General features: G+C 43.6%; 1 protein-coding gene across 4 annotated transcripts; it reads left to right on the top strand.

The window, feature by feature from the left end:
* The first annotated feature begins 5,113 nt into the window (after positions 1 to 5,113).
* On the top strand, positions 5,114 to 19,173 carry tsku (tsukushi small leucine rich proteoglycan homolog (Xenopus laevis)). Of its 4 annotated transcripts, none has more exons than XM_060826307.1 (3): positions 5,114 to 5,358; positions 10,219 to 10,445; positions 14,634 to 19,173. In XM_060826307.1, the coding sequence occupies exon 3, from the start codon at positions 14,641 to 14,643 to the stop codon at positions 15,718 to 15,720; it is 1,080 nt and encodes a 359-aa protein (XP_060682290.1). In that variant the 5' UTR covers positions 5,114 to 5,358; positions 10,219 to 10,445; positions 14,634 to 14,640; the 3' UTR covers positions 15,721 to 19,173. The 4 variants fall into 4 exon arrangements, with proteins under 4 accessions (XP_060682290.1, XP_060682294.1, XP_060682293.1 ...); XM_060826311.1 differs by lacking the exon at positions 5,114 to 5,358 and adding an exon at positions 5,995 to 6,065; XM_060826310.1 differs by lacking the exon at positions 5,114 to 5,358 and adding an exon at positions 6,089 to 6,172.
* Positions 19,174 to 23,457: the final 4,284 nt, after the last annotated feature.

Here is a 23,457-nt window from a genome sequence, read left to right as displayed (position 1 = left end):
ATGTAGTTATGAATGACTGATTTAATGAATTCATGAGTTAATGAGCTTTGTTGTCATGTGCACTCTAAGGAGTGTAGCAAAAAGTTTGCAATGTCGCTATTTATGGTGCCATCTTAGATACAATGTACCTAGGTACAGATTCTCAAATATTTAGTACAAAATCAAAAGAATAATAAATAAAAGTCAGCATAAGAATAAAAAGAAAGAGAAGTACTCGATTTACAGTCCTTTCACTCCACTCCACGCCAGCACTGAGCCTGTAGACAGCACCAGGCCAAGTCCCCAGACCACGCTAGGCTTCAAAGTTCAAGGTTCGCTTCCAGTCCTCAAAGGCCTCACCTCCCTGGCACAGCCTTCCGTCTGGGACATACTTCCCTGGGACGGCCTTCCATCTGGGACATACCGCCCCGGGACGGCCTTCTGTCTGGGACATACCTCCTGGGACGGCCTTCCGTCTGGGACATACCTCCCCGGGACGGCCTTCCGTCTGGGACACACCTCCTCGGGACGGCCTTCTGTCTAGGGCACACCTCACTAAGACAGCCTTATGTCTGGGACTCACCTTCCCAGGATGGTCTTCCGTCTGGGACAGAACTTCCCCAGGACGCCTTCTCTCTGGGACACACCTCCCCAGGATGGCTTTCCGTCTGGGACACACCTCCCCGGAATGGTCTCCGGTCTGGGACTCACCTGCCCGGCATGGCCTTTCATCTGGGACACACCTCCTCCCCGGAATGGTCTCTGGTCTGGGACTCACCTGCCCGGATGACATTCTGTCTGGGACTCACCTCCATGCTGGCCTCCCCTCCAGGACTCACCTCCCGGGGATGGCCTCCGGTCATGGACTGTGTGTCCTCCCTGCCTGGGACTGAGCGAGTGTCTGGTCTCTGGCAGTCTACTGAGTGCCAGCAACTTGGGATGCTTCTTTCTCATCCAGTTGTGAAGACCTGGTCGTAGTGTGTTCACCAGAATGGGTTCCCAACTGTACTCTTGCTAAATACCCACAGAGGTGGGTAACTTTGTATACCCACAGAGGTGTCTATATCTGAGTTGGTGGCATCTTCAGGAGACAGTCAGTGTTTCATTGAGAATTATGTGGCTTCCCCTTCTCCCTCAGAGAGGAGGAGAAAATGTCTTTAATTGCCAGTCACTTCACAGCAGAGACAGTGCAGGTGCCACCGGTACCTGCAGGAGACAAAAGAGAGAATGAGTTGTGAAATAGGGTTTTGGTGAAATTATATTCATGGTGGCAGTAATGGGAGAGCAGCATAGAAACTGGCAACGAATTATATTTGGTTATAGAGTATTAGAGATATACAATATGGAAACAGACACATGTTGACTATCCCTAATCGGTCCTTGCCTTTCCAAATACATGTCCATCCTATCCCTTAGGATTCCCTCCAACAACTTGCCCACCACCAACGTCAGGCTCACTGGTCTATAGTTCCCTGGCTTGTCTTTACCACCCTTCTTAAACAGTGGCACCATGTTAGCCAACTCCAGTCTTCCGGCACCTCACTATCAATGATAAAAATATCTCACCAAGAGGCCCAGCAATCACTTCTCTAGCTTCCCACAGAACTCGCAGGTATTGGGGATTTATCCACTTTTAACTGTTTCAAGACATCCAGCACTTCCTCCTCTATAATCTAGACATTTTGCAAGATGTCACCATCTATTTCCTACAGTCTCTCTCTTCCATATCCTTTTCCATAGTAAATATTGATGCAAAATATTCATTTAGTATCTCCCCCATTTTCTGTGGCTCCACACAAAGTTCACCTTGCTGATCCTTGAGGGGCCCTATTCTCTCCCTAGTTACCCTTTTGTCCTTAGTATATTTGTAAAGACCCTTTGGATTCTCCTTAATTCTATTTGCCAAAGCTATCTCATGTCCCCATTTTGCCCTCCTCATTTCCCTCAAGTATACTCCTACTTTCTTTGTACTCTAAGGATTCACTCGATCTATCCTGTCTATACCTGACATATGCTTCCTTCTTTTTCTTAACCAAACCCTCAATTTCTTTAGTCATCCAGCATTCCCTATACCTACCAGTGCCAAGATGTGGAAGTGTCACAGTCCTTTCCCCTAAAGCAAGGATCTGCTCCATACACAGTGTGAGGAAATGGATGCCAGGCACCTCAAAACCCATAATAGAAACAAAGAACTGTGGATGCTCAAAATCTGAAACAAAAACAGAAAGATTTTCATTTCTCTCTGGCAAGACAGCAACTGTGACCCAATGCTACCACAGACATCACATGCAATTACACTTGCCAAAGGGCACTATATTTTTCACACAATAAGCCTTTTCCCTTGAATAATTTACTATGAAAACTGCCAGTCAAAGGCAGTGATGTTAGTACTGTAAGCATTCTTTTGTACCCCAAAACCCATCTTGCCTCTCTCTTGCAGGATATGGTCTGTGTGGAGTTTGCACATTCTCCCTGTGTCTGCGTGGGTTTCCTCCAGGCGTTCTGGTTTCCTCCCACAGTCCAAAGATGTGCAGGTTAGGTCAATTGGCCATGCTAAATTGTCGGTAGTGTTAGGTGCATTAGTCAGGTAGATATAGGGGAATGGGTCTGGGTGGGTTACTCTTTGTAGGATCGGTATGGACTGTAGGGAATCTAATCTAATCTAATCATACTTTCTTCTGGAATAAGTCAAAGTGAGATGTAAGTAGCTTGCACAGCTTTTAGTGCTGATACAGTGAAAGAAAAATGGGGTGGTGGTCCAAGTGAGTGAACAGGCAGTGCAGAGCAATGCGGGGCTAATAGTATGAGGGTATTGAGGTAGCTGAAAGGAAGGGAGAGGAGATGATGCATGCAATAGTGAGAGTAGTAGCTGGTGGGAGGTGCAGCAGTTGCAGCTACAATGAGTGTGAGGTACCTCTGTGGAGTCTAGGAGGTCATTAATCTTTTACTCACACTAACTCAGGTAGTGACTTCATTATAGACTGGCAGGATCTGATGCTGTTGTCTCCTCTTATGGGCCTGAGCACCACCCGTTCCCCCGACCTCTCAGCCCCTATCGATGAAGTGGGGTATCAATTTATCTCTACTGACCCTCTCTGGGGCAATCTTCAGGAACTGTGAGGGGCAGCTCCAGACTGACTACATTTGACCCCTTGGTGCTTGGGGATTCCAGCTGTGATGTACATGATAAGGCAGCTGCACAGTCAACTGGCTTCTCTCACACAGAGAAATCCACAGTGAAATTTTCCAACACTGATACTCAATCGAGAGGGAAGTGGTGACCCAATAGTATTCTCACTAGACTATTAATCCAGAGATCCAGGTAATGTTATAGGATCCTGGGTTCATAATCCTGCCATGGTCGGTAATGAAATTCTGAATTCAATTAAAAATATCTGGAATTAGAATAGATTAGAATATTCTTTATTGTCATGGGTACTGCATTGAACGAGTACAGATAAAAGTTTTTACGATGTCGGTCTCTTATGGTGTCATCTAGGTACCAGCCCGAAACATTGACTCTCCTGCTCCTCGGATGCTCCCTGACTTGCTGTGCTTTTCCAGCACTACACTTTTCAACAAGTACCTGGGTACAAATCTTGGATACAAAAGAGTAATAAAAAGTACTTGCATTACTTTACAGAGTTTTAAAAAGTTAGAAATAAGACATTGTTAAAAGATTGACTTTACAGCAAGGAAAAAAAATTCAAATAAATTTCATTGGAGCAACTCAGCACAGGATGCCCACATGTGGTCTGACTGTCTGCACCAGACCCCAGTCCACCAGGCCTCCCCGGTCCACTCCAAGCCTCCAGTCCGTTCTGTACCAGCACTAAGCTGCTTCGAGGTAAGTTCCAGGGCTGCCTCCCCTATGCCGGTCTCTGCCCAGGGCTTGCTGCCTGCACGCTGCTCTGGGACTCACTCCCCTCGATGATAACTGTGAAACAGTTGCTGATTGTCAGGGAGGGGAACCCCATCTGGTTCATTAATCCCTTTTGGAGAGGGCAACTGCCATCCTTACCTATAGAAGCAAATTACTGCCGATGTGGAGTCTGTACTGAAAACAAAAATTGCTGGATATCAACGTGGGTCAGGCAGCATCCATGGAGAGAGAGCAAGCTAATGTTTTGAGTTTAGATGGCTCTTCAGAGCTGACATGAAGCTTGCTCTCTCTCCATGGATGCTGCCTGACCAGTCCTGAAAAAGAGTTACACCTGAAATGTTGACTTCTCCACCTCCTGACTTGCTTTGTTCTTTCAACCTCCTAGGTAAAAACAAGGACTGCAGATGCTGGAAACCAGAGTCTAGATTAGAGCGGTGCTGGAAAAGCACAGCAGTTCAGGCAGCATCCGAGGAGCAGGAAAATCGACGTTTCGGGTAAAAGCCCTTCATCAGGAAAACTTTCAACCTCGTGCTTGTCCACCTTGAATTCTAGCATCTGCAGGGTTTTTTTTTACTTCTAACTGCTGTGTGCTGTGATCTGCAGCCTTTCTTGTTTTCAGTGCCATCCTTACGTGGTCAAGCCTAATGTGACTCTAGACGCAAAGCAATGTGATTGACACTCAACTGCCCTCTGGGCAATGAGTGAGGGGCAATAAATGCTTGAGATAAATAAATGCTAGTCTGACCGGTGAATAACTTTTTAAAAATCTTAGCTGCATTTTGTTTTGGTAAAATTCAGCCCAAGCTTTCTGGTCCAGATCTCATCTTAGCACTGTGATAGTCATGGAGGTTGATTGAAAATCCATGAAGAGAAAGTGAGGACTGCAGACGCTGGAGATTAGAGTCAGGATTGTGGTGCTTTTGCTGGAAACCTGGATGTTCCTGCTCCTCGGATGCTGCCTGACCTGCTGTGCATTTCCAGCACCACTCTCTCGACTGATGGATTTTCAAGATCAGAGAAAAGCACTGCAGGTCAGGCAGCATCCGAGGAGCAAGAAAATTAACGCTTCGGGCAAAGAGCCCTTCAACACCAACGAGCGTCAGTGGGAAAATTTGATACAACTCTCACGTTCCATTTTAGAACGTCACCCGGACGCGGCGCCGCTGCTGATTGGCCAGTCGCTCCCAGTGTATCTATCGCCCCCACGTGGTGTCTGGCGGGAAGTGGAGGCCTTTCCCAAGTCATTGTGCAAACTGGTGCATATGTGGCGGTACAGAGGTGAGCGTTCGTATTGCTAACCTAGGTTCCACCCCCCCACCCCGTTCACGGGGCTGGGAAGCCAAAAAGGGCGTGCATGATCGCTGCTGATATCTCGCTCAAAGCCCTAAATCGGGCTGAGATAATGCAAACATTGCAGTGAAACTTGCAAGCCGACTCCCCGAGGGACTGCTCCCGGCAGAAGTTTGGTGGCTCTGACAGTACACGTTGCAGAGCCGGTAAGTCAGTTAAACTTCTCAAGACGCGAGACGCTCTGATGGGGTGGGGGGAGAGAAGTAGGGTCGTTCTTTTCACGGGAGGGAAAGTTGGAATTCCTCCCCATCCGAATCCACATGTTAATTTCAACACGGGTTCGTTCACTCAAAGCGGACTGCACCGTTTATAGTTTAGGCGATTATTAATCCCTCAACAACTTTTGAAACAAATTCGCTTTTCTGTTCCTCCTTCCCAATCGGTTCTCAATCTTGGACCCCGTGCACTTAGATTGAATCTGCATAGCGACGAGGCAGAAAAATGTAAGACGATTTATTTCTAGAAAATGCACAGACTTCAGTTTTCGTAGGGAAAAAAACACGCATGTTTCAAAAACACGATTTTCAACGGATTAGTTGCATTTCCAAGTCTTTTTTTTAAAAAAACCAAATTCTATACCAGAGTTTGAGATCTATTCGTTAAATGCAGCACGGGTCAAATTTCAAGCCCTGAACTCTGGTATTGCTCATCCCCCTCCCCCAGGCGCTTTTATTGTAAATGAGAGTTATTTCATCACCGATTTCTGATTAAACCGGGTGAAAAATCGGGATTGTTCGATAATGTATAACTGTTCTGTCCAACGTGGAAGCATTTTTTTTAAAGTAGGGCTTTATTAAGCTGTGCGGTTTGTGATTTCTGGAATTGAAGAGGTGGGGGAAGGATTTTCTTTTAGGTGAGTTCGACTGAGTTTTGTTTGACTTTGTCAGGACAGGGAGCTGCGGTTTCGGTGCCGCAGCCTCGCTGGGGCGCTGCAGGTTGCAAGTGAGTTGGCGCTCAGGGGTGAGTTGAGTCTCAGTCGCTACTGCTTTTGTGCGGAGTTCTGCCGCCCTCTCCCCAACGCCCACCGGGGTCTCACCAGTTCAGCCTCTCTCTCTTTCTCTCTCTCTGTGTGCGAGGGCTGGAGGGAGGGAAAGTTTTTTTTTGCCTTTGTCCGTTTCCAGTGTGAACATTTTGGGGGAAAAAAGGGACAAATGTCCAGTCAAAAATATGTGAGATGCAGCTGGCGATTTACCAGGGAGGACTTTCTGACAGAACACCTCGTCAGAGGATCTCTGTCCACTCGCAACTGATGTGAAAACAGCGCTTCGAAAGGTGGTGTTCTCAAATAAACCCGTTGGACTATATAACCTGGTGTCCTGTGATTTTTGACCGTGTCACTTTATAGAAGTTAATAGCCTTGTAACAAGTCGAATAAAAGCAAACTGACCGCTTGTGCTGCAGATCTCAAACCAACACAGAAGTTGCTGGGGAAACTCAGCAGGTCTGGCAGCGTGAGGAGAGAGTAACAGCTAATGTTTCAAGTCCCATACGACGACTCTTCAAAACAGTGACAATTTTGATGTTAAAACTGGCACTGACGTCTCCTGCACATCATGAGGGGCAAGTCCTGCGGATGCTGGAGAGGTGACACAGAACAGAAAATGCTGGAAAAACGACTCAGAAAAAAATCTGTGGCGAAAGAAATTGTTAGCGTTTCGAGTCCAACTCGGTTACACTGAAACCGTAACTCTGTTTCTCTCTGTCTCTACAGACCTGCTGCGTTTTTCCACCAATTTCTGTTATTTCACTCACGTACAGGGGCCGTTTTGAAAAAAAAATCGAAGTTGGTTTAAAAAAAAATTGCCGGGGCGATTCAACAAAAGGGGCTTTCGGGAGATTTCAGGGTGTGATTGGAACCGTTTGCTCGAATGGCGGAGCATGTTGGATGGGCCGAATGGCTCGTAAATGGTATGGTTTGAGTGTGAGATTTCAGGCCCTGTTTGTAGTGAGGGAGAACGGTCATTGCCTGCATGGTCTGGTGCACGCCTTGTCAGCTAAATCTTTTGGGAGATTCTGTTTCTGTTGAGGATGGTAAATGAGATCCGGTAGCGCCTCCCTCTTCCAGTCCCTGATCGAAGGTGCAATATCACGGAATATCTGCATATTTGCTGCAGTCAAATTAGAGTGAAATCTGGTGCCAGGCAAGTCCACTCCCCTCCCTGGGGTTGTTCAGTGTTGTGCTGAATTCCCCCCCCCCCCCCCCCCCCCCGTTGGAAATGATTAAATTGTGAAAAGGCTGCGAGTTAATGGTCAATATTTACAAAGAGGGCAAGAATTTTTAGTCAGAAGTCATATGACACCAGGTTATTGTGGATACAGGTTTGCTGGCTGAACTGGAAGGTTTGTTTTCAGACGTTTCCTCACTATACTAGCTAACATTCTCAGTGAGCAACTGTTTGAAGCACTGGTGGTGGATCCCACTTTCTACTTAGAGGAACCTCGATTATCTGAATACCAATTATGCAACAATCGTATTATCCGAAGGAGATCTTGACGTCCCGATGGAAACATTACATCAAAGACATGTTTCCAACAGTAATCCCGTCTTTTGTTGCCAGTGATTAAACAGGCACCATCTCCAAATGACTGACTGCCCACCCTCTCTCTCTCTCTCGTCCCACACTTTCCCTGGAGTTCTACACAGGGGTGTATCCAAACCCCCTCTTCCCCACATAATCCTTCTCTCATTTTCTTGTACAGGGCAAATATGGAAACTATCAAAAGGTTGTGTGTGTAGCTGTGGCTGTGTGTGTGTTTGTGCTATTTGGAGACTTGCCCGACAAACGCAACTGCATCAGCAGCAGTCTTTGTTGGTGTCTAGTCCAGCTGCCCCGGAGAGGGAGTGGGGGGCAGTGTTGGACGGGCTTTGGAGCCGGGGGAGATGTTGCATGGGGTTGGGGGAGGGGGAGCGGCTTTTGTGCTGGGGAGGTGTTGCATGCGGTTTGGGGCAGGGGGAGGTGTTGCATGCGGTTTGGGGCAGGGGGAGGTGTTGCATGCGGTTTGGGGCGGGGGGAGGTGTTGCATGCGGTTGGGGGTGGGGGGAGGTGTTGCATGCGGTTTGGGGCAGGGGGAGGTGTTGCACGGGGTTGGGGACGGGGGGAGGTGTTGCATGGTGTTGGGGGCGGTGTCGGTGGCGGAGCCTCATGCGCTGTGTGCTATTGCGATCTCCTGAACGGGGAACAGACTTTAAAGACTCCGAGCCTTAGAGGAAAGGCATTTAATCAATTAACCGAATAATCGATTATCTGAACAAAATAGTGCCCGCCCATCACGTTTGGATAATTGAGGTTCCCCTGTATATGTTTGGGTTTCCTTGGGTTGGTGATGTCATTTCCTCTTCTTTTTCTCGGGGGTGGTAACTGGTATCCAAGTCATTGTGTTTGTTGGTAGTGTTCTGGTTGGAATGCCATTCTTCTAGAGTTAAGACATCTCAGAAATGGCTGCCAGACTACTCAGACCCTTTGGCATCATGGTAGCCCACAAACCCACCAACTCACTAAAACAGCAACTAATGAACTTGAAAGACCCTATACAGACAGCAAGCAAAACTAATGTCATTTACAAAATACTTTGCAAGAACTGTAACAAACACTACATTGGACAAAAAGGCAGAAAAGTAGCCACCAGGATACATGAACGTCACCTAGTCACAGAAAAGACATAACTCATTCTCACATGTGGATGAGAAAGGACACCACTTCGACTGGGACAAAACATCCATCCTAGGACAAGCCAAATAGAGGCACGTATGAGAATTCCTAGAAGCATGGCATTCGAATCGGAACTCTATCAACAAACACATTAACCTGGATCCCATTCCCCCCCACCCTGAGAAAAGTTACCGGAAATGGTGTCACCACAGGAAATGACATCACCGATACAAGGAAACCCAAACATATAAATAGAAAGCGGGCTACACCACCAGTTGGATGTTACCTAGTGTGGTGATAAGACATCTGAAAAACAAGCCTTCCAGCTCAGTGAGCAAACCTACATCCAGAACCTCAACCTGAGCTACAAATCTTCTCAAAACTCACTAACACCAGGTTATTGTCCAACAGGTTTATTTAAGATCACAAGCTTTTGGAGCACTACACTTTAGTCAGGTGAAGTTCTGACTTTGTAAAAACAAGGATTGCAGATGCTGGAAACCAGAGTCTAGATTAGAGTGGTGCTGGAAAAGCACAGCAGGTCAGGCAGCATCCGAGGAGCAGGAAAACCTGATTTTGTCCACCCCAGTCTAACAGCAGCATCTCCACATCAAGAATTTTTATGGGTGAGCCCAACCTTGTGAGTAACCTGATTTCAAAATCATCAAACTGTACTTTTTTAAAAAAAAATTACAATAGGAAAGCTATAGGGAGGGGCTGAATACACTGGGGCTATTTTCCCTGCAGCATCGGAGGCTGAGTGATGACCTTACAGAGGTTTATAAAATCGTGAGGGACATGGGTAGTGTGAACAGCCAAGGTCTTTTTTTCCAGAGTAGGGGAGTCCAGAAAGAGAGGTTTAGGAAAGATTTAAAAGGGACATAAGGGGCAATGTTTTAATGCAGAGGATGGTGTGTGTACAAAAATGAGCTGTCAGAGGAGATGTGGAAGCTGGTACAATTACAGTATCTTAAAAGACATCTGCATGGGTACATGAATAGGAAAGGTTTGGGGGATATCGGCCAAATGCTGGCAAATTGGATGAATTTAGGATAGTTGGTCTGCATGGGCAAGTTGAACCAAAGTGTCTGTTTCTATGCTGTACATCTTTGATATGTAAATTGGCAACGTCTAGTCAGTTTCTGCTATGACAATGTGTCCATTCCTCTCAGAGTCTGAGCCAGAGTCTTGAAGGTCAACAGAACCTGAAAGGCAGAATACTGAATTGAACTAGCGCTAAACAAAACCACAGAATACACAACTTTGGCAAGTCTTGTTTCATTTTAAGGTAGGACAAAGAACTGCAGATGCTAGAAATCTGAAACAAAAACTGTAACTCTGTTTCTCTCTCCACAGATGCTGCCAGACAGCTTGAGCTTTTCCAGCCATTCTCTGCCTTTGTTTCAGGTTCAACATTCCAATATCTTTTACACTGCTTGTGCTGACTGTGCCCGATCTATCCGAAGAGAGAGAACTGGAAAATGGAGTGCTGTGTTTGATTAAACGAAGAAAAAAAAATTACCATTAAATAATCAAGACTTTGTACTTTTGATTTTCATAAGCCCTGTCATCCTTAGCACTGGGTAAGAGAACAACTTATTCAGTAACTAAACTGTTGAATAATTGTATGTTAGATTGGGAGTGGTGACTGGGGAGAATCAAATGTGTAACATTTTAGTATATGGCCTGTCATGAGACTGGGTGGCAGTGAGAAGTGTTGCTGCCTATCACTGGGTTCAAGTCCCACTAGAGGGCTTGCTGGCCAAGGGCAGTACATTCACTATGCAGCCAAACCTATGTACAACAGGGAACAACTTGTCCCTTGGAAGTTGCTCCACCGTTCAATAAGATCACGGCCGATCTAAGTTTAACCTCAACTCTAGGTTCCTGCAGACCCGGAATATTTGTCCATCTCCTTTATAATCAAGAATCTATTTGCTTCTACCTTAAAATATTTAAAGGTTCTACATCAAGTGACTTTTGAGGAAGGGAATCCAAAGAGACTCAACTTTCTGAAGGGAAACAATAGTTTCCTCATCTATTTTCAATGGGTGCAGTTTATGTTTCAAGTATGACTCATGGTTCTGGATTCTCCTGTAAGAGGAAACATCCTTTCTATGTCCACCTGGTTAAGAGCCCTGAGGACCTTACATATTTTAATTAATTCACCTCTAACTCTTCTAAACCCCAGTTTGTTTAGCCTTTCTTCATAAGGCACTCCATCCATTCCAGATATTAGCCTCGTAAACCTTCTGTGAACTGTTTCCAAAGAATTAACATTCTTCTGTAAATATGATGCTCAGTACTTTACACACTTCTCCAATGGTCTCTCCAGTGCACCGTATAACTGAAGCGTAACCACTCTACTCTTGCATTCCATTCCCCGCAATAAACCAGAACAATTCTATTGGCTTTCCTGATTACTTGCTGTATCTGCATACCTTCTTGTGACTCAAGCACCAGGACACCCAGATCCCTCTACATCTGAGCTCTGCAACCTCGCACCATTTAGATAATGCGCTTTTGTATTCTTGCTGCCAAAATGGACAATTTCACTTTCCTAATTGTACACCAGATCTTTGCCCACTCACTTCACCTCTCAGTATCCCTTTGTGCTCTTGTCACCACTAAACTTATCTTTGTATCATCAGCAAATGTAGCTACCATATCTTTGATTCCTTCATCCAAGACATTTCTATAGATTGTAAAGAGTTGAGGCCCCAGCATCACTCCTGTGGCTCACACTTGTGACATCCTGCCAGGCTAATTTTAAAAAAACCTGGAGATTCTTGTAGAGAGAGGAGGAAAACTTCTTCAAGGCAGGCATCCTTGCAAGAGGATTCGCAGTAGGGTTAAAATCAACGAGGTAAAACTTATTTATTCCTACTATCTGCTTCCTGTCAGCCAGTCAATCTTCTATCCTGATGAAGTGCTTTTGCCTGAAATGTTGATACTCCTCTTCCTCGGATGCTGCCTGACCTGCTGTGTTTTTTCAGCACCACGCTCTCCTCTCATCTCCAGCATCTGCAGTCCTCACTTTCTCCTAATCTTCTATCCATGCTAATATGTTACTTTTCTCAATAACCTTTGATATAGCACCTTATCAACTGCCTTCTGGAAATTTAAGGACAATACATCTGTTGGTTCTCCTTGATCCACAGCTGGATTGTTGATTGTCCCCTTTTTGTGCTATAAATTATGCTGAAAAAGAATGCTTTCCTAGGATTTCTTTTGTGCATCTAACATTTTGCACTTATCGTGCATACGTATCTGCAACTTTAACTCCTGCTAAAACTAGAAATCACTAGATTGGCACAGTACAGTACCTTAAATGTCAGCAGAGATTGTGAAATTTCCAAATGAAGTATTTGTAGTCTTCCAAACAATTGACTGAATTCCATATATATTCTTCCATGGTATTATCTTCAATCTTCCTAGATATATCAAAATCTGACCACACCTCATAAGCAATAAATAAGTCATCGTTCTTTTTTCCATGCAAGTTAACAAATCTGCCCAAATCTTCATCCATGTTCGAATCCTCAAAGTGAAATTCTGAAAAAAAATGTTGTTTCTTATCCTGCTTTTGCATGAATAAAAGTCCTCAGCCACATTTTCTCTTTGTTAAAGAAGGAAATCAAGTCCACATGGTAGCTTATTCTTCCACTGGTCATGAGGCTGTTTTTCAGAAAACAGGAATAAGTAATCATATCCCAAAACTTTGACTCCAAACACCAGATGATGACTATTTAACCGGAGACTAGGTTACACATTTTTAGTGAGAGTTTTATTTGTTAACCACACTCTGTAAAACTTTGATCTACTGATTTCTAGCTCCCTGTATTTATGCAGCAAATTCATATCTAATTAACCTTTAGTACGTCAATCACTAGTTCCCTTGTTCCATTAGGTGTCAGGCATTCCTCTGGGTCATATTGGATGATCACAGGAATCAGCAGGAGGTTTCCTTGTCCCTATATGACCCAATGCAATGACATGTCATTGGGTCTGAAGTCATGTTTGAGGATTCCCAGGAACTCCCTCCCATCGGTACAACACAGGCTGCCTCCTCTGGTGGAACTTTTCTTTAAAACTGAACATACCTAACGATGGTGACATCAGTGTCGAGGGCATTGTCTGTAAGGTATGGTTCTGTGATTATGTCTATGTCAGGCTGTTGGTTGGTCTTTGGAACAGCTTGTTCAATTTTAGGACAAACCTTCAGATGTTAGAGGAGGACTTTGTAGAGTCAACAGGGCTGTGTATCATTGTTGTTTCTGACACCTTAGTCATTGATGGGTGGTCATCTGGTTTCATTCCTAATAACATTGAACTGGTCCTCATGCAGTGACCCAAGAGCACTTGCAGGCAAGTTCCGTGAGGATTGATATGTATCCTCATTATCTACAGCTTCTCTGGAACCAAAAACTAAAGATCATTATTATGCTAAAGGTTGCAGATGGTGGTGGTCCCATGTCTCTGCTGTCTTTGTCTTTCTAGACTGTAGTGGCTGTGGGTTTGGAAAATACTGTCTAAGGGCCATAGGTTTGGAAAGTGCTGTGTTATAATCCTTGGTGAATATCTCCAGCGTATATTATAGATGGTGTAAATTGTTGCTACTGAGGGTTAGTGGTGGAGGGAATTAATGTTAGTGATTGTGATGTCAATCAGCCAGGTGGCTTTATCATGGATGCTTCCTGATACCTGTTGGAGCTGAACTCATCTGGGCAATTGCGGCATATTTCATTGCAGTCCTGATTTGTGCCTTGTAGATGCTGGACAGAATTTGGGAGGGGGCAGGAGGTGAGGTACAAGATTCCTCACTTTGTTGCTACGATTACTTGTGTGACTAGTCCAGTTCAGTTTCTGATCAAGTGATAATCCCAGGATGCTGATAGTGGAGATTCAGTAATGGTAAGAACATTGAATGTAAAGGGGCGATGGTCATGTTGTCTCTTATTGGAGATGATAGTTGCTTGGGACTTATGTGGCAATAATCTTAGTTGCCACCTGTCAACCCGAGCCTGATATTGTCCAAGTCTTGTTGCATTGGGGCATGGACTACTTCAGTATCTGAGAAGTCGCAAATGGTGCTGAACATCTGCACTCTGACCTTATGGAGGGATGTTCATTGATGAAACAACGGAAGATGGTTGGGCCAAGGACACTGGCGTGAGGAACTCCGGTGCGGTAGCACCTTCCTAGAAGGAACGTCTTATGCATATTATACTTAGGAGAATTTTAAACACTTGATTAGATTAGATTACTTACAGTGTGGAAACAGGCCCTTCGGCCCAACAAGTCCACACTGACCCGCCGAAGCGCAACCCACCCATACCCCTTACCTAACACTACGGGCAATTTAGCATGGCCAATTCACCTGACCCGCACATCTTTGGACTGTGGGAGGAAACCGGAGGAAACCCACGCAGACACGGGGAGAACGTGCAAACTCCACACAGTCAGTCGCCTGAGGTGGGAATTGAACCCGGGTCTCAGGCGCTGTGAGGCAGCAGTGCTAACCACTGTGCCACCATGCCGCCTTTGATATTTTGCCATTTCAGTACCTTAAAGGATGTTAATTACCATCAACCCATTATACATTATTTTAATACTGATGTGAGAAATTCTGTGAAATCCTGGGGCAAAATTAGCCACAAATGCATGAGGAGGATTACAGGCAACCTTATTTTTCAGTGTGCTGTGTCCAATTCTATAAGATTGTTTCTAGACAGCCCTTAGTGACTAATCTCTCTTCTTTTACAATTTAGGTAAACAATGGCTTACTCTGCCTGGTTGATTTTGGTTATCTTCCTCCTGTCCTGTGATGATGGCCAGATGACGTGCTTCCCAGGATGTCACTGTGAAGTGGAAAGTTTTGGAATGTTTAGTAGTTTCAGTCTGACTAAAGTTGACTGCAGTGGGGTTGGGCCCCAGCTTACCGGTGTCCCCATACCGTTGGATACCTCTTACCTGGACTTATCCTCTAACCACTTGAAGACCATCTCCCCCTTGATGTTTACTGGACCTGGCTACACAACGTTGGTGAGTCTCGATCTTAGCTACAACGAGATTATCGGCATGCCTTTCAACACATTCTCTAAACTGAGATACCTTGAGACGCTTAACTTAAGTCATAATTCCCTGGAGGTGCTCGAAGAGGGAATATTTTCAAACTTGCCTCTTGGAGAAATTGACCTCAGTGCTAACAAACTGCATGATATCAACTTCGACATTTTCACATCCAAGGGACATGGGAAGCCCCTAAGTGTAGACCTTTCAGACAATCGAATAACCACTGTTGTCCGAAGTCTGGATAAAAGTGTTCCCAATATTTATAGCCTAGATTTGTCAGAAAATAAATTGGAGTCTGTGCCAACACGTTACCTTTCTGGTGTTCCACTACGCTATCTCTATCTCGGTCATAACCTCATCTCTAGTATTCCTGAGAATGCTTTCACGGGATTGCAAGAACTGACCCACTTATCGCTACGGAATCTTCCTAGACTGATGGAACTATCTCCCAATAGTTTTAAGGGGCTGCAGAACTTGCAGGTCTTAGACTTGTCAAGTTGTGTGAACTTGAAATTCGTAAATGTGGCTGTGTTTGGAGGCCTGAGCTCCTTGCAGGAGCTCTACCTGGAGAAGTCTGGAGTTGCAACACTGTCAAGTAACATTTTGAACTACCTGCCTTCCATTAAAAGAATCTCTGTTGGAACCAGCTTAATGAGATGTGGGAAGACGGCAAAAGAAGGCTCCTTCCATCGACAGTTTGGCTTTGTTCAGAAGGAACAGACGTTGCATTGCTTAGATATTAGTGGGTCCTCAGACACTGAGTATGTCTTGAAATTAAAATGAGCCAAATCTGAACAGCAGTGAAGGACGGGCCTTTATTTTTGATAACTGTGCCCTTCTCTTTGAATGAAACAATAAGTGCCTTCATTTACTAAACATCCTGATTCCAAAAATCTTTTTAAGAGTCCCTGCCTTTAAAAGCTTCACTTTCTTGTACAAATTTGTATGTGGAATTTTACTCCCATCGGATGCAAGTTGACTCCCTGCCTTTTTTAGTTTCAGTAATCAGGGGCATTCGGAGCAAAAATATACAGCAGTCTTCAACAAACACAAAAGCCTGCATGAATGTGCCTAGCCTAATTTGGCTTTCTAAGCAACTGTCTGTCCAAACATTGAGTGATGCTGTAGATGTAATTTCTAATTTGCACAATATCGTAACTGTGGGTGAGACTTGGAAATTCCAAGTTGTGATGGTGGAATGATGATCTCTTTCTTAAATTCTTGTATGTGCCACATTTTCATCCATCAGCAGAATTGTATTCTTCTGGAATAGAGTTTGTTTAATTTTTCAGCCTGTCGCTTAAATGGAAAAACTGTGCTACTTTGACATAAGTTGTTCAAGACAAGCTGTTGATTTCACATACTCAGCTTTATTTTTCACCTAAATCACACCCCCTTTTTCTTTGTTTTAAATAAATTTATAATTTAGATGTGTAATTACCTACCTCCACTTTGCTACAGTAAGATTAAATATGTGGCTCAGTAATAAAACTGAGGCATCAGATCACTTTACATTGTATTATATAATCCTCGCTGTTAGTCCAATGTCTTCCACTTTTGTATTGTTAAATCTGATTATTGATGTATTTCGTTTGATTTTTCTCTCAACTTAGGATGTAGGTTTGCTCGCTGAGCTGTAGGTTTGATATCCAGACGTTTCATTACCTGGCTCGGTAACATCATCAGTGGCGACCTCCAAGTGAAGCGAAGCTGTTGTCTCCTGCCTTCTATTTATATCTTTCTCCAGGCTGGGGTTCCTGGGGTTTGTGATATAGGAGACATTTTGGCAGTACCTGTTTTCTTAAACATTCATGCAGGAAGTACAGTTGTTCGCGGGTGGAACTCTCTCGGATGGCATTCCTTTCCCATCTTCGAGCAAGTTGTAGCGTGTTGCGCCCATAGGTGTTTGCAAGGTTTGTGAAGGTTTGTAGCTCAGGTTGAGGTTTAGGATGTAGGTTTGCTCGCTGAGCTGTAGGTTCTCTCAATCTCTAATCAGAAATTGTCAGTGTTTTAAAGTCACCCTCTGGTACCTCACTCCTAGTTTGTCATTCATTGAGAAGTGAGTGTGGATTAAGAGTGAGACCATTTTTGGGCTTTGTGGCTGAGAGCAGGAATCACAGCTGCACCTGATCCCAACCTCAACTGATTCAGGAGATGTACTTTCTGGTATGATGTGTCATTCAGCTGTGGGAGGCTTCACAGTGGAGGTTGATCCTGTCCTCAATCAGCATTCCAGTGGTCAGTGACCAGAAGCAGGAACCGTGACTGTTTTCATCTCCTGTTAACATTGATTCAAGTGTAGCATCTGAACATGGTGCAAATTTGACAAGATAGTTTAACAAGTGAGCTGAAGCATTTTATGCTTTAACCAGCTGAGCCAATAGGGATAACATTATGGTTTATTTTTTTCCTCTCTTCTTCCCTCCTCCTCTTCTTCCCCCAAACCCCCGTGCACATGCCCCACAACCACCATCACTCTACACCACCTGCTGATAGCTGGCTACCCAGAATATCTGGACTGTGCACTCAGTCCATTAGTGCTGCGCAGCTGTAGCTCTTGGCTCCTGTACAGGGCTCCTCTTAACCAAGGCCAGCCGTTTTGTAATGATGAGCTGAGCAGGGTCTTTTTGATTTGCCCAAGCCAAGCTGCAACAATCTTGCCTCAAGAAAAGTAAAGATAAACAGTGGTGAGTTAGTGGAAGCAGCTCATTTCAACATCCCAGCTGGTGAGGTATCCAATTCCAACATTATCCCAGGAAATATGAAATCAGATTTTAAAAAAAGACACCTGTGTCATTTAGAATTTTGACAATACAGCCTTTTGGCCCATTACTCTTTTTTTTGACATTTTCAATTGCTGACACTTGGTGAAACAGTTAAAGTTTTAATTCTTCAGCAAATTGTAGTTTGTTTCTATATAGAGTATGTTAGATGGTGTAACATCAGCATAGGGCCTTGAGTATTTGAAGTGGTGACTTAAGTGTTCAAGTTCCACCCCAGAGAACTCGGTTTTGGGCTGACACTTCAATGTTGCTTTATTGAAGGCACCGTCTTTCTGATGAGACTTCAAAGCAAGACCCACACGTCTTCATTCCGAAAGAAAGTGTAAGAGAACCCATGATATTATTTGGAAAAGGGAGGGTGCAGGACAAGCACACTCGCTTAAATGCAGTGGGCTTTGATGAAATCTCTATTTTTTTGTTTTTTAAAAAAGATTTTTCGTAATCTTAGATCCGGTGGGTTTGACATTCGGGGTTTCTGTTCTATGACTGATGTTCTCATCCATGCTAGACTTGATGAAAATCTTATATTTATATACATGGTTCTGTAGCACCGATCTGCTGCTTAAGGCATCGGTATCTTGCTATTCTTGGTGGAACAAGGTGTACAGAGTCAAGAGTATAAGTAATTACACTTGGTGTCCAGCTGTTGTCTCTGACCCTATTTTGAGTTAACATTGAGTGCATAAAAAGATATGAAAACAGAACTTCAAAACAGTACAGCTTTCCTCTCCCTTCCCCACTTTAGTGTTTTTGTTTCACTGTGCTTTATGAAATTATTGAGAAACAATTTAGTAGTTCCTTATCTTACAATGCAATTGAACTTTTGGACATATGGGTGCTGATTACATTCTGCACATTTAAAATAAAATGGTTGGGTCTTGTTCATTAAATTATAGGAGCCATCTGTCTGCTGAACATAGTGTCTCTGTCTAGCTTTCTGCTGATCTCCTAGGAAGTTCCATTTGAAGCATGGCTTATAGAAGAGAGCGCTTTTCGTGCGTGAAAGTGTACTGTCAAGGATGGCAGATGAATAGTAGGTACTTGGCTGCCTGCCAGGTGAGGTCTGGGCACAAGGAATCCATGCCTTCAAGAGTGAAGTTGAAATAAAAGGAGGGGTGAGATGGCTCTTGCCTTTGAGAGTACTGGTAGAGTTGCTCTTTTTATAATTGTTAATGACACTTGCTTTCATGGATATATGTAATGATATATGAACACTAATGTTGCCTTTGCATTCCTGTGGTGTATAGTTGGATAATGTGACAATCAAATCAATGCTGAGATGACAATAAAGGCTTCATGCACTTGCAAACTGCCACATGACACTACTATCTGAGAATTGCTGTCTTTCTCAGCATAATTTTCATTTGTCTCGTGGCCATTTTTACGGTTTCTCTTGGTTGTAATTTGAATTCTGATATTAAATATTGGTGAAATAAATTGCAGTTCTATAAAAGATTGGTTTGCAATTGTGGTATGCTTGTTCCTGAATGGGAAGAGGCTAGAACATTATGACTGTGTTTGTATTGGTGGTCGTGGGGGTGGGGTGGGGGAGGATGGATGGTAAACTAAGAGTTAAAATGTCAATTAAGTGTTAAAATAGTAATTCCCTATAGGTGTGTTAAAAAATATGAATGAAAAATGGGTTCTTCTTACTTTGCTAACTTTTGTTTCTCCTCTGTTCGATGTGACTAAATGTAATATTTAGTAATTGTATTTTCACACCTTATTCTTGGAGAGAAAATTGCAAAACTGTGGAAAGTTTCACAAACATTGACGCTATTTTCTCTTGGTGTTCATTGTGAATTCCTAGGTTTGTAGATGAGCAGGCTGGGATCTCAATGGTCCCTTCTTAGCCATAATCATCTTTATGCTAGCCTATTTAAGTGATTGGTCCTATGTAGCAAATGTGTTTAATGGGGTTCCTTAACCCAGGTGTTGCCAAATCTTGTGATTTAAAAACTGCACTGCATTTTTAAGGACCATTGTGCTTCTTGAAAAGTAAGTGATGCTCCCCTCCTCCCACTGAACTGATTGAAGTTTGCTGCATTAAAGATACTTAGAACACTGAAAAGCCCCCATCCGAAAGCAAACTTGTATCCCAACCTCCTCTGATGGGGACAACACCCAAGTGTCCCTCATTTATGTCAGTATTGTTGGGCTATTGCTCTGTAGAGTGCATCACAGCTCAACCCCGTCCTGTTTTTGCTCAATATCTGTGCACAGTTTCTTCCAGCAGATGTGCCCGTGTTTGATTAGGAATGAAAATGTGGTCGTTTTGTTTTTGCATTTCCCCTTTCTGAGGCTAATGAAGCCAACAGTTAAAAATCACACAACACCAGGTTATAGTCCAACAGGTTTAATTGGAAGCACACTAGCTTTCGGAGCGACACTCCTTCATCAGGTGATTGTCTGAAAGCTAGTGTGCTTCCAATTAAACCTGTTGGACTATAACCTGGTGTTGTGTGATTTTTAACTGTGTACACCCCAGTCCAACATCGACATCTCCAAATAATTAAGCCAAAGCTGGGCAGTGGGAGTAACTGAGTAGTACTTCCACGGCTCCAGCACAGGCGTAGCAAGCTGAATAGCCTCTTTCTGTGCTGTGATTTATTTCAACTGTGGAAAGTTTCACAAGCATTGACGTTATTTTCTCTTGGTGTTAGAATGTGGTCAGTGCTGGAATCCAATCTTGTCTCAATCTGTAACTCTGCTGTGGCTGACTCACTGGAGACCGTCTCGGGACTTGATCTTGTTGCCTGCTGGGTGGCATTGTTCAGTATTGCACTTCAAAGGGTTTATTCACTAAATCCTTCGGGTGGCTGCAGTGAGATGACTACTTGATATAGATGAGGGTAGCTCTTTTTAAAGAAAGTATGTCTCTACATAAAGCATCAGTTAAAATGTAAAACTAAAAGGCACTGCCCCATGACCTTTGAATTCAAGTTCTATTTGTGCTTATGGGAGCCATTCTGTAACTCAACTGGCAGATACAGAAGGTACCCTGTCCTCTTGACCTATAGAAGTTGCCCAGAGCTACAATTATCACACTCATCTCCATACGCATTGTTCACATTATATGGCCACCAGTAGTTTTGCACTTTTAAGTCATAAAGATATTGTTTCCAAGCTCAACTCCAAGAACCACAACACACCCAGTGCACTGCTGGGAAATGCTGTATGTTTGGAGGCTCCATGTGTCACATGTGATGTTAAAACTGAGGCCCATTCTGCCTCTACATGTGGACACACACTGGCAGAGGCCCAGGGAAGAATGCCAAAAAGCTTCCTTTCACCAATATGTGTCCCTCAATGATCTTCATTTTAAACAGAACATAATATGGTCATTATCATGCTGCCTGTGGGATCTTGCTATGTACAAATTGCTGTGCTTGCTACATTATTACCACCTATTGTAACAGGAAAGCTTATAATGGGATATTGAGTTTAGCTGTGTATTCAACAGCTTCCTGAGTTTTCACAAGAGGTAAGGTACCTTTTCCAAAAGAGGCAGTTTGATGTGGTGAGTTCTGAAACCATGACCACAATTGAATTTTGAGTTGTTCCTCACCTTTAATTTGTGAAACGGGTAGCCACATCATCCATGCCTAGTGTAGTTGATGCTCCAACCATGTTTTTTTTACTATTCATTAAGAATTTGCCAACTAATGTCATCAAGAATGTGACTGAATGTCTGAAAGTGGCCTCCAATCTGAAAAGTGTGAAAACATTTCCTGCAAAAGAACATTAGTTGTGTTATACAAGATATAAATCCTTTGGGATGTCGTTGTTGGGAGTACTATAAGTACAAAATTTCTTTCCATTCTGTTTCACTCTGCAGAAAGCTTCTACCTACCAACTCTCAATATTAACAACGATTAGTCACATTTCCGCCAGTCCTGCTGAATGATGAACATTTTTGTGTCCTTCCTACTCTACACATCCACCAAACTTCCTCTCCAATCCCCCCACCAGACAGACAAAACTGGTCAAGATACATTGCATTGGAGTGACAGGAATAAACTGAACATGTCTAATCTGAGCTCTTGTATTTTAAAGAAAGACAGGTTGTACTCCTGAAATAGTCTCTGAAGCTCCTGTCTTGTATAGGCACCACAGTATGCATTCAGCCCTGTGTTTGGCAGAGAGGAGGAGCCATGGAGGGACTGCAGTACTTTCATAGGCAGTTTCTGTAGGCGTGAGCTCTGCAGCATGTTTGGGATTACACAGTGGAGCTCTATGAAGTGAACTGTTTTTTTTCCGAAAAAGCAAGGAATGCTCTCGCCTGAGCAATGTATTGTGCAAGAAAAGTTATAATCTCAGTATGGCTAGTCATATTCACTTGGTTAACTAGGATGTGACTTTTCCAAAAGTTGTTGTTAAATCTCATTTGTTAGGAACAGTGATTTGGCACAACACAACATACCATATGGTTTATATATAAGCCACTGAGTCCTGTTATTTGCTCTCCATCATTATGCATGAGAAATTATCAAAGTTGTTATGAAGGTGATTCTAAAAGGAACTTGTTGGTAAGATGTTAAGTCAAGGCCTAAATTCCTTAGATGGATATTAAAGATCCCCTGGCATTGTAGGGGAGTTGGCCCCCAATTCCTGGTAAATATCTCTTCATCAGCATCATTAAAACACTATCTGGTTAATATCTTACTGATATTGGTGGGAGCTAACATGTGCATATTGTCTGCCATGTTTCCTGTATTACACAGTGAATGTACTTCAAAAGTACACAGTTGGATGGAAACGTTTCTGAAATAATTCACAATAAATTTATTGTTGTATGAATGCTGTAAAATACCATTGCAACATTTACCTATCTCACCATGAGTTTAGCCCACCCTCCAATGAAGATGCTCAATCCTCCTGAAGTACAAATCCACAAAAGGCAAGCTGCCTATCATAATCACACACAACTGGCCACCCACACCAGGCCCTGCTTATGGGAATCAAGAGCCTTTTGGACCTGAATAGGAACAGTGGGGGAGTCTGAACTGTTCCGCATCTTCTCAGCATAAACCACTGGATGGAGACCAAGGGGTTGATTTTCACTGCCTTCAGCAGGCAGTAAAAGTAAATTGCATAGTCCTACCAGACCATTAGAAAGAGGGTTGACAGGTGGTGGTTTATTGTGGGAGTCAGTCGCCATGCCTCAGGCAAGGGGAGAGGTTGAGGAAGAGAGCCCTTCGTCGTTACCTCAGCTGGTGTGGGAATTAAACCCACAGTGTTGGCATCACTTTGCATCACAAATCAGCTGTCCAGCCAACTGTACAGCAGGCAGTAAAGGTCTTGAAACCCTTTTTGTTTAAAATGTGTCCTTCACAGAGTTTCGATGGATGTGATATAATTCAAAGAATTACAACCACTACTAACAACAGTGATGCAATTAACCCCCTTTTTTCAGGTGTTTTAAAATGTAAGTGGGAGCTCAATTATTATTTTAGGTCAGCGCAGATCAGGACACTGCCAAGTATGATGAAACATAGGCAACACATTTGCACACAGCAAGGTTCCACAAATAGCAATGTGATACTGCCCAGATAATCTACTTTAGTGACGACATTCAGTAAATGTTGGGCAACATCTTGCTCTTAGTCAAATAGTGCCACAATCTTTTTACATCTATCTGAGGGGGGGGTGGGGGGGGAGCTGGGTCCTTAGTTAATCTCCCATTCGAAGGATAACAGCTCTGATAGTGCAGCTTTTCTTCATGAGTGAACTAGTT

This window comes from Hemiscyllium ocellatum, chromosome 6, assembly GCF_020745735.1.
Source record: "Hemiscyllium ocellatum isolate sHemOce1 chromosome 6, sHemOce1.pat.X.cur, whole genome shotgun sequence".
Lineage (NCBI taxonomy): Eukaryota > Metazoa > Chordata > Chondrichthyes > Orectolobiformes > Hemiscylliidae > Hemiscyllium > Hemiscyllium ocellatum.
This window is presented reverse-complemented; position numbering and strand designations above follow the sequence as displayed.

Excerpts from the sequence above, each read along its gene's own strand:
- tsku (XM_060826307.1), top strand. The coding sequence starts at position 14,641 with ATGGCTTACTCTGCCTGGTTGATTTTGGTTATCTTCCTCCTGTCCTGT.